At 47.6% G+C, this 18,078-nt stretch overlaps 1 protein-coding gene across 3 annotated transcripts in view; it reads right to left on the bottom strand.

Annotated features, from left to right (window-relative positions):
- PLXNB2 (plexin B2) overlaps window positions 1-18,078 on the bottom strand; it is a 629,238-nt gene that overhangs the window by 208,048 nt on the left and 403,112 nt on the right. For all 3 annotated transcript variants that reach the window (XM_086967392.1, XM_086967395.1, XM_086967394.1), the window contains one exon: window positions 7,493-7,610. In XM_086967392.1, the coding sequence (XP_086823518.1) occupies window positions 7,493-7,610 (118 nt within the window). The remainder of the gene's footprint in view (window positions 1-7,492; window positions 7,611-18,078) is intronic.

Raw genomic sequence — 18,078 nt, 5'->3', positions numbered from 1 at the left:
CACACGGTGGACTGGTGCCAGTGCTATGGGCAGAGGAGGTCCTGGTTCTCTCTCAGCCTGGCCACCCGTGTGGGGTTGGCGGTTGTCAGGTCATTCCGGTCGCGGCGGGGCACATTTAATTATTAAACACCGCCGCTGGGCGAGCCGCACCTGTTTTATCATGTCGCTAGCTGTCTCTTTCATGAGTCTGCCGCTTGTAGTCAGAGCGGGTCCAGTTGGGGGACTTGAAAACATGCTGCACGTTTGCACCACAGGTGATAATTTGTTTGCAAACACAGTGGCTTTGAACGCAACGGAAGTAGCCATTGGGCAGTTCCGTTGCTGAGGAACAAGTTACTTACCTTCGGTAAAGATATATCTGTAAGAAACAGTAGTTAGTTTTAGATTCCTTACCTTAGAATATCCCCAGGCATCAGACTGGATCCGGAAACTTTTGCGTAGCAATACGCCTGCGCGTCATTAAGCGTCATCTCTGGATCCGCGTCCGTCGTCGGAGTCGTCTGCACCGGAATGACGTCAGAGTACTTAGACGCCGCCCATGCGCGCTGACATCAGTTCTTTGACACAGCTTTTCCGCGCCAGATACGCAGAGCCATGCTAGAACCAACACTGGTGCCAAGAAACTAGGGACCTGAAAGAGGATGACCTTTACCCTAGGTATCAGTTCGCAGAACGGAGAGGATGGGTGGGGCGGTAAGGAATCTAATACTAACTACGGTTTCTTACAGATATATCGTTACCGAAGGTAAATTACTTGTTCATCTGAAAGAAACAGGTTAGTATTAGATTCCTTACCTTAGAATAGATACCCCAGCAATACCAACCCCGGTGATGGGTCTGCGAACCAATACTTCCATCAGAAAGTCTTGGAGGACGGAACGGCCAAAGAAGCCATCCCTCCGGACTAGACTGTCCAGGCAGTAGTGCCTCGCAAAGGTGTGCAGCGAGGACCACGTAGCCGCCTGGCAAATGTCCTGCAGGGGAACTCCCCGACCCAGGGCAGTAGTAGCCGCTGTGGCCCGAGTGGAATGGGCTCGCAGCCCATCTGGAGGCTCCTTTCTAGCAAAGGAGTAGCACACCTTGATGCATAAGACAACCCACGAGAGATGGCCCGCTTTTGCACCGCCCGTCCTTTCTTCGCACCCACGTAACCAACTAAGAGTTGGTCATCCACCCGGGACTGGCGTGTGCGATCCACATAAAATGAAAGCGCACGTTTAGGGTGCAGACGATGGAGCCGCTCTTCATCAATTGAAGGGTGCGGAGGCGGGAAGAAGGAGGGCAAGGTGATGGACTGCCCGATGTGGAAAGCAGAGACTACCTTGGGCAGGAAAGATGGTTTTGTACGCAGCACCACTTTGTCCGGATGTACAGACAGGAAAGGGGGTTTGCAAGATAGAGCCTGGAGCTCACTCACTCTCCTGGCAGAGGTGATGGCAACCAGGAAAGCTGTCTTCAAGGTTAGAAGACGGAGAGGACACGAATGAAGCGGCTTAAAGGGAGCGCACATCTGGAAAGTAAGAACTAGGTTCAAGTCCCACTGAGGCATCACAAAGGGAACAGGTGGAAACATGTGTGTGATGCCCTTCAGAAAACGAGTTACTATAGGGGACTTGAACAAAGAAGGCTGATCAGGCAACCTTAAGAAGGCGAAAAGGGCAGAATGGTAGCCCTTGATAGTGCCCAGAGCAGAGCCCTGCTGGGCAAGAGAAAGAAGGAAGAGAAGAACTTCAGAAAGAGGGGCAGAAAGTGGATCCACAACTTTTGCTGTGCACCATGCCACAAATTTGTTCCACCGGCAGGCGTATACCGACTTTGTGGAGGGACGCCTGGCTGCCAAAATAACGTTACAAACTTCAGGAGGCAAGTCAAATGGCCTCAACTGCCGCCGCTCAATCTCCAAGCATGGAGGTGGAGACTGGACAGGTTCGGGTGGAGGACCGTCCCGGGCTGCTGCGACAGAAGGACCTCCTGAAGAGGCAGACGGATCGGGGGACCGACTGACATATTGAGTAGCTCGGGATACCAGAACCTTCGAGCCCAGTCCGGAGCCACAAGGATGACTTGGGCCTGGTCATGCTTGATCTTCTTCAGCACTCTGGGCAGAAGTGGTATAGTCTGAAAGGTGTATAACAGACCGCAACTCCACTCGCGACGAAATGCGTCACCGAGCGAATGCCGCCTTGGAAATTCCAATGAGCAGAACTGATGACATTGCGCGTTCTCTTCGGTGGCGAATAGATCTAACTAAGGCTCTCCCCATTGCAGAAAGATGCCTTGCGCCACGTCCGAGTTCAGACGCCATTCGTGATCCATCGAGCACCGTTGGCTGAGTTTGTCCGCCCTGGCGTTCAGAGAACCAGCCAGGTGGTGAGCCACCAGGGTCACGCCCTGATGTTCCAGCCACTGCCAGAGCCGCAGAGCCTCTTGGCAGAGGGTCCAGGACCCCACACCGCCCTATTTGTTGCAGTACCACATGGCGGTGGTGTTGTCCGTGAACAGCTGCCCTGCACTCCCTCGGACAGAAGGGAGGAATGCCTTCAGTGCCAGACGAATCGCCCGCAGCTCCAGAAGGTTGATATGGAACTAAGACTCCGCCGGAGACCAGAGGCCTCTGATCTCCGCCTCTCCCATGTGGCCTCCCCAGCCCTGGAGGGACGCGTCCATCACAACCACGTGCTCCGGTTGGGGAAGAGAGGGATCTGCCGTTGACCCAATCGCGGTCCGTGAGCCACCACTGCAGCTGTCTCGCAGTGCCCTCCGAGATCAGGACATGGTCGGACAGGTTGCCCTGATGCTGGGCACACTGAAACTTCAGGTCCCACTGCAGAGCCCGCATCCGCCACTGGGCGTGATGCACCAGAAGGATGCAGGAAGCCATCAGCCCCAAGAGCTGCACCGTCAACCTGACCGAAACCCGGGAAAAAGACTGAAAGACCGGAATCAGAGCCTGAATTTCCCGGACCCGCTGCTCAGGAGGATAAACCTGAAACTGCGCCGAGTCCACAACAGCTCCGATGAAGAGGAGCTTTTGGGAGGGACACAGGTGTGATTTCGGCACGTTGATGGAAAACCCCAGCAGGTGCAGGAGATCTGCCGTAATCTGGAGGTGGTTTTTCGACTGCCTGGGGCGAGCCGGCCTTCAACAACCAGTCGTCGAGGTAGGGGAAGACTGAAACCCCTAACCTACGCAGATGAGCTGCGACCACCGCCATCCCTTTCGTGAACACCTGTGGGGCGCTGGTAAGGCCAAAGGGGAGCACAGTGAACTGAAAGTGCTCGAGGCCTACCGGTGGGCCGGCAGGACGAGGATGTGAAAGTAGGCGTCCTGCAAGTCCAATGCCACCATCCAGTCTTGCGGGTCTAGGGCAGCCAAGACCTGAGCCAAAGTCAACATCTTGAACTTCTCCTTCCGGAGGAAGCCGTTGACGTTCCGTAGGTCCAAGATAGGGCGTAGGCCCCCTTTGGGTATCAGAAAGTAGTGGGAGTAGCACCCACACCCTACTTCTGGCCCAGGAACGCGCTCGATGGCCCCCTTGGCCAAGAGGTCCCCCGACACGCAGTGGTACTGCGGTGGCTTGGCTGGAGTTGTCGCCTCGAAGGGAAGGGAGTAGCCCCTTCGGACGATTTGCAGCACCCACCTGTCCGATGTGACGGTGTGCCAGTGGAAGAGGTGATGGCAGACACTGCCCCCCACTGGCGTCACATGGGCCTGAAAACTCGGAAGGTTTTGAGGCGGATGCTGCGGGAGCGGGTGTGGACTGGCCTCGCCGTTGACCCCGACCGCCTCCCCGGCGGTTTCCACGGCCGCCACTGCGCTGAAGATTCTGTTGAGGCGGCGTGTGGGAGGCGGCGTGTGGCTGGCGGCCCGTGTGGGAGCGCCCCTTCCTTGGCCACGAAAGGAGCGAAAGGCACCCATTTGCTGGAGTCCTTGGGCCGAGAGGCCCAAGGACTTGGCTGTAGCCCTGGAGTCCTTAAAGCACTCAAGCGCGTGATCTGCCTGGTCGCCAAACAGGCGACAGCCATCAAATGGCATGTCCAGAAGAGTAGCCTGGACATCGGCCGAAAAATTGGCGCACCGTAACCAGGCGTGGCGTCGGACCGCCTAGTGGCCATCGCTCTGCCATCGCTCTGCCTAGTGTATCGGTGATATGCAGTCCGCACCGGATAGAGTACCGTGCCGCATCTCGACCCTCCACTAGGGCTTGGGCGAGTTTAGCCCTGACCTCCTCAGGGCATTGTGGCAGCACATCCGCAACCGTGTCCCACAGGGTGTGGATGTAGCGGCCCAAGAGGCATGCGGTGTTGACTGACCGCAGTCCCAGACTAAGGGACGAGAACACTTTCTTGCCAAATTGTTCAAACCTCTTGGATTCCCTGTCGGGAGGAGCCGACGGGAACGCGGTCTGGGAGTTAGAGGCCTGGATAACCAGGCTCTCGGGGGTGGGGTGGGTCGACAGGAAGCTTGGGTCACCCGGAGCCGGGCGCTAGCGTCTGGCCACGTTCCTGTTCACAGGCTGTCCTGAGGCGGGCTTGGACCAGGTGCCCAACAGAACGTCAAGTAAGGCCTCATTGAACGGCAGCAGAGGCTTGACCGAGCTTGACTGCGGTTTGAGGACCTCGGTGAGGAGATTAGTCCTCACGGCCGCTGAGGGGAGCGTAAGGTTTAAGGCCTTAGCCGCCCGCATCAGTACTACTCTATAGGCTGCCCCCTCCTCCGTAGCCACGGTAGGAGGGGAGACAAAACCAGTGTCTGGAGGGAGGTCCAGGCCGCTGGCCTCCCCAAGCTCCCCTGTCCAGTTCCCTTGGTTCTGACACTCCCGTGTCAGAGGGTCCTCAGACCCCTCCCAGTCCTCTTCGTCACCCAATGCCTGGTAGCCAGGATCAACAATCTGGGCCCGTTCGTGGAACTGGAATGTATAAATAGCTTTCTGGTACGGCGCCCAACGGGGCCGTGTCGACGGCTGAACGGGAGCGATAGAAGGACTTGGGCCGGCGTCGACCGAAGTCGGCACCGGTGGTGACACCCTTGGGGCCGGCGCCGGCGAGGTCGTAAGGTCGACCGGCGTCGACCCGGATCCGGCCAGGGCATGCGGCGCCGGGACCGAAGTCGCCGGCGGCGCCGGGGCCGAAGCCGGCGGGGGCGGCGGAGCACTCGACCCGCTAGGCCCTGGAGCCGGGCCCACTGGGCCCGAAGGTGCCGTCGGGCCCGGTGGAGAAGAGAGCGACCTCATGGCCATGAGGTACTGCTCAATCTCCTCCCGCGTCGCATCTTGCTCAGGGACCCGAAGGTGTGGGGCAGGATGCGGCGCTAGCGACTTCAGCGGAGCCGCGTGGGTTGTGCCACCAAAAACCCCGGCCGTGTCGTTCGAGCGTCGGGGGCGGTCGGAGGAGCAATGCCGCCGCTCCGACCTCTCATGCCTCTTAACTGAGGAGGAACCAGAAGACCGATGCCGACTTCCAGAGCTGCGAGGGCTCCGTCCCCGCGACCGGTCCCTCGACCTCCCATGGGACCGGGACCTCGAATGGCGCGGGCCGACTGCCGGAGCTCGAGCCGCTTGCGGGACCGCTCCCGCTTAGTCTTCGACGTCAGGGCCCGACAGTCGGAACAGGAACGGTCGTCGTGGTCGAGGCCTAGGCATTGCAGGCACCGGCGATGGGGGTCGGTATTCGACATCAGTCGACTACACTTCGAGAAGGGTTTGAACCCGGACATCCCTACCGACATAAGACGAGTCGAGAACGACTTGAAGAAGATCAAAAATGATCAAAAAAGTTTAAGTCAAAAAGTGACTAAGGGGTAGAGCTTCTCCGGATCTGCGCTAGCTGGCGTGGAAAAAGAAGAACTGACGTCAGCGCGCATGGGCGGCGTCTAAGTACTCCGACAACGTCATTCCGGCGCAGACGACGCCGACAATGGACACGGAGCCAGAGACGACGCCTAACGACGCGCAGGGGTATTGCTACGCAAAAGTCTCCGGATCCAGTCTGACACCTGGGGATATTGTAAGGTAAGGAATCTAATACTAACCCGTTTCTTTCAGATACCTAATGGCAGTCACTGAATACAATTCGCCATGTGGTGTCGGGTGCGTGTACTTTGTTATATACATTGTAGCCTCTTATATATTTGCCTGTGTGCGCATGAGTCAGCAAATGAGCCGCAGAGGAGAAGTGCAGAGAGTGCATTGCTACTGCAGCTTTCTCAGTATGGTACATTTTAGCAGCGCTCCTGCTTCACAAAGGAGGCGCTATAATGTGTGATATTGCATTTCAGTGCGGTGAGGCGGACCACCGCACTGAAATGCATTAGCATCACGTCTGATGCGTGATACTTGGCAGGGCTGTGTAAGTATTTAAGAGTGTGCGTTACACTTTCACTAATGGTGGGAAGAGCATGTAACTGAAGTGTAGATTATTTTTAAACATTAATTAGGAGCCTCTGGTGAGGACTGTCACTTGAGATGTTAACTGGTTCATGTACATACAGTCGCTCTCAGACATGTGTCAAACACATTTCTCTTACGTACAAGGTGATATAGCTGATCTTAACCACATCAAAAAGGATGTGGAAAACATTACAACTTTTGTACTTAATCATTGCTGCATTCAGGCCTTGTACACACTGCTGATCTTTCTTGCATTAAGCTTTGCAAGGTGGCTCAATACCCCTGAGGGCAGGATGTTGACACTGAAGAAGATTTGAGGATAAACACATGAAGTGGAACAGGCATTACCAGCAACATAAAAGATGTATGAATGTCAGGCACGCTTGGCTTGGTGCATCAGCAGTCATGCAATCTGTAGAAACAAACAGATGGCTTTTCAATGTAGTTTTCACTGTGATCCAAGAGAGTGAAACACTAAGGAATTGTAAATCCTGGACAGCTAAACCTCAGGCCCCAGGTCTAGTGTCTGATTTATGATGCAAAAACTTAAGGGGAAGTGGAATTTTTTTTACAGATTTGAAGGCAATCCACAGCACAACCGCTGTATATTAGCGTAATGATGGTTCAACAACAAAACTTCAAAAGCAATGTAATGCCCTCTGAGTGGGTGACTTCGCCTTTCTTTAACTGGGATCTCTTCATTGACATGCAGTCATTTTGGACTCTGGAAGCCTTAAATTATCCTGCGCCCCAAAAGGTAGTATGACAGAACGTTTTTCAGGATTATTCACACCTAGCTTGACTGCCCTTGGAGTAACAATTTTGACAAAATCTTCAAAATGCAATTTATTTCATCTAAGAGACAGCAGATGAGGAAGGGGAAAAATATGTTTTTGAGAACATCACATCATCCTACAACTATACCACATTTAGAAACTCAAGTTATACCACCATAGGCAGAGACCACCTAGGATCCAGCCTTCAGGGGCTCCTTTCAGCTTTCGAATAAAATTTGTTAGTAGTCCTTTCCAATTTACAAATGTAAAATATGCAGACTTTAAGAGAGTAAGCATATGCTCGCACAATTCAAATAGTATACTTACGGAAGATTTTGTGAAAGATGCATCGCAGCTTCACAGTCGTAAAAAGGGTATGTTCCTGATGTAAAAAATACTTTATTTTCGTTGTTGAAGTATAAACTAATGGCAACTAAAATGTGATCTGTAAACAAAAACAAAAAAAATGTGCATTTGTAAGGGCTCCTGGATAAAATTATGGGTTAACACTCATGAGCAGACATTTCTAAAGTAGATGTGGTTCGGAGACCAAATTGAATGGTTAATATACAATATTATGATAAACAGTAAAATGTGCTCAATGGCAATTGGCCAGTGGATCTGACAAGAAGCAGACCAGGTAAGTGAATGTACCATTGAGGCCACTGAATACATAGTTACTCTTTCAGTGTTTACGGATATCTGAAAAATGGTCAATCTCCCAGGTCTTTGTAGCAAGGGAACCACAGTCAGTCCCTCTCGATGAAAAAGGAGGAGTTTAAACTTCTAAACTTATAGTGTACCTCCAGCGCCAACAGGAAAGCCAACTCAGTTCAACTTTAACAGGTATACATATTAATTTAGATAAAGCTTGCATGCACATATCCCAGGGAAAAATTATTCAAGCTAAAAAGACCTCACGAACAGTGCATTTTTCTATCGGACCCCTTGAATAACCTAATTTTCTCGTGTTACCAACGAGATAGTCTGGTTCTCAGTGTGTATATCAACCACGCTTATACTCTCTGAAACATAAAACTAAGGGGGTATAAGAATCACCACACGTGGCAAATATTAGCATAACTAGGAGCATAAGTGCCAGAGCCATTTCATATGAGGGTAAACAGTTTAATGGACTAGGATTTAGATTGACTGTACGCATAATGACCTCTTGTGGAAACTCTAAAAATATGACCCCGCACCAGCCCATGTTTACCGTGTTTGGCACCGGTGGGAGAGCGCAAGCAGTAAATTATTGTGATCCTGCCAATGCCTCTAATCTTCCACCAATTAACTTTTCATGAGGTATTGCTGTTCAAGGTTTGAAAGGAATTGGGCAGCTCAGAGTGCTCTATCCGTCCTAAAAAATTAGTAAGTTCAATGTCATCAAGGAGTAATTAGTTCTGTATACAGACCTTCCCAAATCAGACTGTGCCACACTATACCGGCTCCCATTACATGGTCAACCAGTGAGGAGCAGATATAACATGGTGTACTCACAATTACCTGGAAACCCCTGCAGCTAGCAGGTTTTCACCTAATTGTTTTCAGGTTCTCCACAGCAAATGTCCATTATGGGCAAGAAATCTCCCCAGTTGATCTGCAGTAGCTTCAGAAGGTTTATTTTTGGGTATTGGAGGAAGGAGGCAATTAATCTGCCTTGCGCTGTACCCGACACCTAGTCCCAGTCCTTCAGGGTCTGCCCTCTCACATGGTGAAAAAGTTTCATAAAGTGAAAGGTCTCTGCACACCTTTCTCAAGCTGTTCGTGACAGAAATATCCACATAGGATCACAAAACATATTCAGTAAACAAAAGTGATTTCACAAATAAAACATTTCATTTATGTGGGAACAGCGCCAGTAACTGTCTGACCTGTGATGAACCACAATTGCAGCCAAACTAGAGTTGTTCAGTAGTTTTAGGCTACAAATTAAAGCCTAAAATATTGTTTTCAAAGCAAATATCACAGTTAGTATATTGCTCTGTAACCAAAACATTAAAAATAAATGTAAGCATGTATAATGTTACATTGAATGTTAGATTTAGAATCCACTACGTTCACTTCAGGGCTGGAGTGAGGAATCAAATACAAATGTCACGATGAAGTCTAATTGTTCCAGCCCCATCTTGAAATAGCACTGATCAAGCACAGGCATCAATGTATACAGGTGGATACTAATTTCTGAAAACAACAATGGTCACATGAAATTAGACTCATTTCAGGTGGGGTACATTATCGAAAATATCTGGGAAAACTATGGCTAAGAAAGGTTGAATATGCAAAACCATAGTCGTTCGAACAGGCCAACACACATTGCAAATAAAATCACTGCTAGAGCAAAAACAACAACAAAAGAAATTAACCACCACCACCAATCTCATTCTGTCTGATAAATGCAAATCCAGTCAACTAGATTTTGTAATTCCACTAGCTTGGGAATGGCAGAAGTCTCAAGGGTCAGGATACACAAAGAGCCATTTCTTCACTCTCCCCTTATCATTCTATCCAAAATTATTAACAAATAGAACTCAGACCCAGCTACTTTGCTCTTGAAATGCAGAACTGTCTCATCGTTGAAGGTAAATGGCCAGCAGGGGCGTTAATTTTGAGGTGAGCATTAATTTATACCACGGCTGTGGTTCACAGCCCAGGCATAAGTACAGAGTCTCCTAATATAAATAATTTGCAGCTGCTGCAGTAAAAACAAACAGCTCGCTTAAAAACCACCGTTTCCTAACCCAGACCACGGAGAAATACCAGTAAAATGAATCAGTACACTCCAGACACAAACTAAAGGGCGGCCAACAGCTTTTAGGTCCTGTAATGCGTTTGTAAAGCACTTATGAAATTATACCACTGCAGAGTGCATTACTGCAGTCGCACAGCCCAACTGGCAAATGCGCCATTTACTTTGTTGTGGTTGAATGTGCCAAAAATGCTTAAAATGCCAATGTTGGGGTGAAAATGTATCTGGAGCGGATTCGACTTGAACTAATGAGGTTTACATGTGACGCGTTTCCCTACAGCATTGAAATGTTGCCATTTTGCAGTCACGTCTCAATCTGTGCTCATAATACTTGAATTCAGTCAAAACAAAGTTTATCGCTCCAAGACTTCAGATGTTAACCACAATGGCCCAGGCAAAGAACATAATGCAGTTAAGGACACTGCAGCACCCGCCCTTCCATATTACCATGAAAATGTGACACGTTCTTTTCAAATGTCCTAAATGTTTCTTCGGAAGCTTTGAGCTTTACTTTTAATTAGTAAGTCAAATCTACTCTAAAAAATAGAGTGAATGCTCATTTTTTGCATTAGGACATCAGTCATAATTGGTTTCTGTTTAAGAATATTAAACCAGAACCATGAGTTAATAAAAAACACAATGGGACAGAAGTACAAAGCTTTTTTTGTTCGCAAGCGACCCAATTTGCAGAATCCGGTTGTTTGCGAGTAAAAAAAGGCATTTTACTATGTACAAAGGCCCAATTTGCAATTTAGTAACCTATTACAGAATCACAAATTGGGTTTGTGATTCGGTATTTGGAAGGGGTGTGTTGAGGGCATCCCTTCCTAATAACGAATAGCAGTGGTGTGAATGTTTTGCGACTGAAATGTGGTTGCAAAACATTAACCCCTTAAGCGCTGCCGTCGGCCAACGGTCGTCGCGAGCACTACCTTGCCAGTGCTGCCCACGACCGTTGGCAGACGGGCCAGCGCTCGTTATTCGAACGTTCAGCACTGGGTGCTGAACGTTCAACGCAGCTAAGAGGTTAACATTTTACCACTTATAAAAACGTGGTAACCCATTCCCAAATGGGAAACCCCCTCTTCCCCCAGGGACCATTCCTTTTTGTGAATGGTTGTTAAAACATTTTTTAGAGCAGGCAATTGTCCTATCAAAAATGAAAAGAAAACTTTAATGTTTCTATTTGAAACGCATCCCTTTTTCCTTTAAAGGGAAACTTGCTGCATTTAAATTTAGTAAAAAGCAATCACAGAAATAAAAACATTTTTAAAAAAAAAAAGCAATCACAGAAATGTTGGTCTGATGACCCCAGCAGGCCTACATCCCTGTGATTTTTGCGATTCCCAATGGGTCTCTAACCGAGACCTACCTCATGAATATTAAAGAAGTAGGTCAATTTACGATCCACGGGGAATCACAAAATGTGTTACACACATTTTGTATATTGAGGTTTGTGATTACCTAAATAGTGAATTGCAATAATTGGCTAACTGCATACGCTTACCTTCGTACATCTGGCCCAATGTCGAACCCAAGTCGTGGTGAGCTTATAACAAGGGCCTTTAACAACAGGTATATCCGACGCAGAAGGGTTATAAGGCTATTAGGACATTCTACTCATTAAGGGTAGAATGTTCTAAATTAAAAACTGAGAATCATGAAGACCAGCATTGGAATGTTGAGCTCCGGGCTTATACCAGCCATTATAAGCTGGAGCTACTCCATCGTCTTCCTTGGCACTCACCTTTCCAGTAGTCTAACTGTAAGCACTGTGGTAACGTGCGATGCAGCTCTAGCGTGTAAACATTTGTATTCCCACAATGCTTGATTCAAATGTGGACTCCTCCAGAGTCTGCCTATTTTTTAGTTCATGGCAACAAATTTAAGCTGATTTTTTTTATGTTCTTACAAGCTGAGCCTAGTGGGCACTGAAGGCTCAGTCTTAACATTGTTGTGAGGTCACTTAATTCGTTATAACCAAAATATGGATTTTGCGGCTAGCTTCTAATTCTGTGACCTGACCCTGAAATGGTGTCTACATGTGTGTTGTGGGGTCTGACTTAGCGGCTTCTTTGATGTAATTACGTACGCGAGGAGCTGCTATGCTCGATGGGGCTACAGAGCGGGAGGACCCAGATGTGCTCCCTGATTATGCGAGAATGACTCTGGAGACACCACCGGACATGCCACTCGCCCCCTCTGAAGACACGCAGACACTGGCCCTGTCCTCCTGCTGCTTCACTGCATAGATTACACCCTCTATGCTTTCGAGTCTTTGTGAATTTTGGGGACCGACTGAACTTAACACCAAGGTCTCAACCCCTCTGCATGACCTCAAGATGGCCGCCTCAGTTGGTTTCTCCACGATGCTCTAACGCTCCCGGACAATAGAACTGGTCAGCGACCTGAGCTTAACCACATCCCTCACCGGACCTTGATCATGCTCTCCCTCCTGGACATGTACTCTTTGTACCTTCCCTCGACAGTGGAGACCCTGCTTTTGGCCGATGTCCGGTGGAGCAACCTGTTAGCTGAAGAGGAGATGGGCTGCGGATTCTGTTTCAGCTGTCACTTACCCAGCCGGACCTTGGGCTGACTTTCCCTTCGTCTCTCTGCTGTATCTATACCCAACCCCTTTTGCCTTTCCCCCTTTTCCATTCCTCACCCCATTTTCCTTTTCTTCTATGCTCCTTAAACGTTTTTACTGGTATCTTTGGTAACTTGTAGCTGATGCAAGTTTGAAACTATGTTGAAACCTTATGTAAAGCGCTCTGATACCTTTGGGTCTAGCCAGCGCTATATAAAACTCTTTAATAATAATAATAATAATAACATACATTTTAGTCCATGTAAATTCTTCAAGTGTTGGACTGGGTAGTGTTTTTGCAAAGAAACATTGAACATTTAAAAATAAATGCAAACACGTATTTGTTTTTGTGGGCTACATTTTTCCATTTGTAAGTGCCTTAAAACCAATAGTTAAAAATGGTAAAATTGTGTTCGATTAGATTGAGAAAATGGTACTTCTGGTAGTCACAAAATACACCACACACACTCCTCTAGAAGACATGTTTTAAACATAGATATAGTTCAAGAATAGAAGTGGGCCACTTTTATTGAAGTACTATGTATTAGGAAATGCCTCTTTTTGCATAATCACCCCCCAAAGTCTTGTACTGATGTTCCTGGCTTTTGCCTCTAATAACGTACTGAGCCCTGTAAGACACACCTCAGTGCCGGTGCTCTGACCCTTAAAAAGCATATTTCTAATTGGCTAACCCACAATTGGCATGTTAACTTTCTTAGAAGTCCCTAGTATATGGTACTAGGAGTACCCATATCCTTTAAGTTAAAGTGTCCCTCGTGGACTGCAGAAATTATTTTCCTACCACGATTATGACAATGCAAAGCAAGGCTCTCCGCCTGCCACTGCTGCCGGGCAGAGCAGTTTTCAAACTGATAAGCCATTTAAACTAATGACAAGATCCAGGCCTTCCTTTTTAATACATACAAGTCAACCCTAAGGTAGGCCTATCAAGCCCTGAGTCATGTGCAGTATATTAAAAAGAGGGACATGTTATGGCCTAAAAGTAGGAGCCCCTATGTGTCGTTTTTACTGTAGAAAGGCTAGCAGCCCCATTGGCGAGTCTAGGGTCTCATGCTGATAACCCAGCTATGCTAACTTCAGGACTACTAAAGTTGGTGCTTCAAGGTATCAAAGAAAATATTACTCTAAACCCAACTTTATGCACATTTTTAATGTAATTTTAAGTAAATGGTAAGTTCAGAAAGTTAATTTAATCAATAAGAGACTAGTTGAGTTAGGGAGGGTTTTTTTTTTTAAACAGAATTTTAGTTTCGATTATTCGTGACTCAGTCTTGTTTTGTCAAGAAGTTGTGGACCTGTAGTGCCTACTTCGCAGAACCGGTTCTGCGAAGTAGGCACTACAGGTCCACAGCAGGCTCTGGTCAGAAATCCCGACCAACCACTTTGCCTCTTCAAAAACCTTGAAGAAACAATCCTTAAAACTAGTGTGGTCTTGAGAAGGGAATAACACCCTCTCACACATAGATACACTTTAGGGCGTGTAGACACATAGTCTGTATCACACGTCCACTAGTTTTAATTACACACATCTTTTAATTGTCCTGAAGAAAGCCAGCATATTCATAAGGCACTGGCTGAAACATGTTGACCTACCAAGGACGTGGGAGGTCGTAACTCGCCTCTAACGTCCACCTGCCTTATTTTTAACCGCTGACGGAGGCCCAGGTATTAAAGTTTGTTCGACCTTCGGGTACTGGGCCCCCCGCCAAGCCGTTTTAACTCACATTTAAAACATCCTTCACCGCACACACAGTGACATACCTGCTCCGCTGTCACCAGGCGTCGTAGCACACCCGGGACACGTTAGGTATCACTGGGTGGGCCCGATGATGAAGCATGCCACCAACTAGGTTGGTGGGTGAGGGCTTCATGAGCACACTTACCAGGTGCCACAACTTCTTGACAAAACAAGACTGAGTCACGAATAATCTAAACTAAAATTCTGTTTAAAAAAAAAACCCTCCCTAACTCAGCTAGTCTCTTATTGATTAAATTATATATAAAACGGGGATACGGGCTAGCTATCTGGTCCTCTCTCTCCCTCTTGATACACGACAAGTTCAGAAAGTTGCCACTCTATTGCCCAAGTTTTCCAGTGGCAGATTGCAGTTGCTGGACACAAGACAGCCTTTGGACCTAATGGGGAAGGGGGGAGGCAGGGGGGAAGAGTTGTCACTGACTCTCAGGAAGGAACATAAAGAGCCTATCAATGGAAGAGGTGGAAGGCCAAACGAGGTGTTAGCCCAAAGAGTGAGCTTCAACGGGCAATCTGCTGTAGAAAGGCAAATGGTGGACACACAAGAGGGACAGCTCTTTTGTTCTAGTAGACAGGCTGGAGTCAGGGGCAGAGTGGGCAAAGCTATTGCAAAACCAGCTTGCAATAAGCGTGCAGCATATCGGTAGCCACACCTCTAGGGAGAGCTACCAAACTCCACACACCGAAAGAGGGGTTCTGCCACCTTGGAAGTGGGCAGAATATTGCACTGAGAGAGCTAGAGACCACACTTGACAGAAGTTGTAATCAGGCGGGAGAGAATTTTGTAGCCCATTGGCTAGTAGCCAACACATCCCTTTAGGGCACTTAATGGGCATAAAAACTGCACCCCTTGTACCTAAACCTCAGATCACATATGCACTTTATAGAGGACCTTAGTAGGGCTGCTGTGCAGTTTCCTGGACCTTGCAAACAGAAGCTGCACCAAAGAAAACTGTGCCTGCTGATCCTTGGGCTAGCAAAGAGAGGACTGTGCCTGTGGTGCCCTGCTGAAGGAGAAGTCATCTTTGAGCCCCAGACAAAAAAGTGACTGAAAGAGTCAATTGGTTGGCTTTCTTTTACAGCTACAGGGCCACACACGCTGAAAAAAACTGCCTAGGTGAGTTGGTAGCTAAGATTACCTTACCACTGAAGTGCAGCCAGGAAGACAGTCTCGATGCTCTAATGTTGCACCCAAGTCTGCTGAACGCGGGAGAATCATCGGAGAGCAGTTTGGTCACCGAAGGCGGAAACTAGCCACAGTTAAAAAGGAACTGCTACTTTTGCTGTAATTGGAGACCAGTAGATCAACGGCAACTGGTTTTTGGCTGGACCTCAACTGGACTCTGAGGAACATCGACCCCATAGCCAAAGTCACTCGATCATGTTCATGGACCGAGGGGTGGCCCGAGGAAGATCCCCAAAAACTGGATCCGCATCCTTAGTATCCAGTATCCCTTGCATCAGGACTACTCATTGATGCCGATGGCGGTTCGTCCATAAAGCCTGGGACTGGAGAATATTTGGACTGCAAGGTAACTGTCCCGCCAAGCATGACTGGACCCTGTGACTCACTCCCTGCTGGAGTTGGTCACCCACAGTGAGCTGGAGTAGTCTGACACAACTTTACAAACGTTTTCCAAGCAACCGCAGTAGTTGCCAATGCTTGTTTGCGATTTGAATGAAAAGCAGTGATTTATTATTTGCTTAGTAATTTATATCTCCAGAACCCTCCAATGGATTTTGTTCGTTTTGGTGTCTAAACATTCCCAAAAATAGGATTTCGCCAAAATAGGAGCTATTTTTGATAAATTGATGCTGGATTCTACTGGTGTCATTTCTCTTTCTCATTCAGCTGTCTTGGTACTCCTAAATGCTTTGCACGTGTTCCTTTGACAAAGCCTGACTGCTCTAAGCCATGGCTATCCAGAGTTGAGTTAAGGTGTTGCAAACGAGCCACTTTGGACCAAAGACAGGTTGGTGAGTTTATTACACGGTGAGGTTGCACAATCACACCTTGTAATAAACCACTTTCTTCACACTATGTATGTGATGAATGATATTGCCATTTTTGATTTGATGAATACAATGAGTGCAGCACACACACCACTTGCCTGGCTGGCTCTTGGGAATCAATGTGTAAAGCTTTCCATCTTTAGCTATTTTCTATTAATATCCAAGCATTGCACTTGTCAAAATCGCCATCCAAAGCCACAGAATGTTTAGCATAAGTTTTATATATAAACATATAATGCAGCATAAGAAACATTAAAAAGCAGGGAACACAGCCATATCTTGCATGTGCATTGGTGTACATTAGTCTATATAAATACAAATGTAAATGTTTGTTTGTTCAAAATCGCAAATCTCCGAAAGTTCTTCACCAATTGCTTTGAAATTTTGACACAATGTGAGATTCTAATAGGGGGGTGTTTTTATATACACAACATTGGATTCCAATACGCGCTTGTTGAATACGTGCATGTTTTTAATCAAAAGCCCGAACAGACACATAAAAATGTCAATGTTCCTTTGTTCAAAATCTTAAATCTCCGAAAGTTCTTCACCGATTGATATGAAAATTTGACAATGTTGGATTCGATTAAACGCGTGTTTATCTAATATACACAACGTGGGATTAGAATACGTGTGTGTCCAATACGTGCATGTTTTTAATCGAAAGGCCGTACAGACCCTATTGATTTGGTTGCTACGCAAAAACTACAAGGGACGCATAGAGACAATAGTCTATATATATTATGATGGACAGTTGGTGTCAGGATGGCAGACCGGGAAGTCGGTGGAGGGAGGGGGGAGGAGTTGGTCCACTTTGCAACATTAGCGCATGTTTATATATACACACAGTTGGATTTGAATACGCGTGTGTCCAAGGGCGCGTGTTTTTAATCGAAAGACCGAACAGACCCTATTGATTTGGTTGCTGTGCAACAAAAATGAATGCGTGTCCTCATGTAACTTGACTGGTGCTATGTAAAGTGCTCAGATACCAGATTCGGGTCAATTTGGCGCTATATAAAACTCTGCAACAAACTACAAGGGACGCATAGAGAGAATAGTTTACATATATTAGGATGGACAGCTGGTGTCAGGATGGTAGACCGGGAAGTGGGTGGAGGGAGTGGGGAGGAGTTGGTTCACTTTGCAACATTAAGAAAGGACGCATAGAGACAATAGTCGACATAGATTAGGATGAACAGTTGGTGTCAGGATGGTAGACCGGGAAGTGGGTGGAGGGAGTGGGGAGGAGTTGGTTCACTTTGCAACATTAGCGCGTGTTTATATATACACAACGTGACAATTGTCACAAAAACGTATTGTGTGCCCACAAGCAATGTGAAACTAAACATATTAGAAACGGGCGCTTACTGTTTTCTTTCTCTTCCATTTAACCAGACTGAGCCACAGCAACGCGTGGCTGGGTACAGCTAGTTTGTAGATTCTAGATCACTGTTTGGGGGCAAAATTATCATTGTGCGCTGGAAGCAACATTAGGCACTCATCACTAAAGCATCCTTCATCAGTGCCAGACAAGGGAGGCTGACCTTCGGGCCCTTTGCGCCTCCTCCCAGTGCTTTAAATGGGCCGGTACTGTCCGGTCCTGAGTACCGGCACTTTTTTTATTTTGAGAGGAAGAGTACCGGCACTTCTCAAGAATGCCGTAATGCTTTTAATTGGATCGTACCGGCACTTCTCAGAAACAAGCAGGTACTCTGGTTCAGAGAACCTGCACTACTATTTTTCCATTTCAAGCAGTGCCTCCTTCCCATGTTTGTGAAAGG

Source organism: Lissotriton vulgaris, chromosome 1_1 (assembly GCF_964263255.1).
Source record: "Lissotriton vulgaris chromosome 1_1, aLisVul1.2, whole genome shotgun sequence".
Classification (NCBI taxonomy): Eukaryota; Metazoa; Chordata; class Amphibia; order Caudata; family Salamandridae; genus Lissotriton; species Lissotriton vulgaris.
Note: the sequence above shows the minus strand (reverse complement) of the source record. Positions and strands in the feature narration are given on the sequence as shown.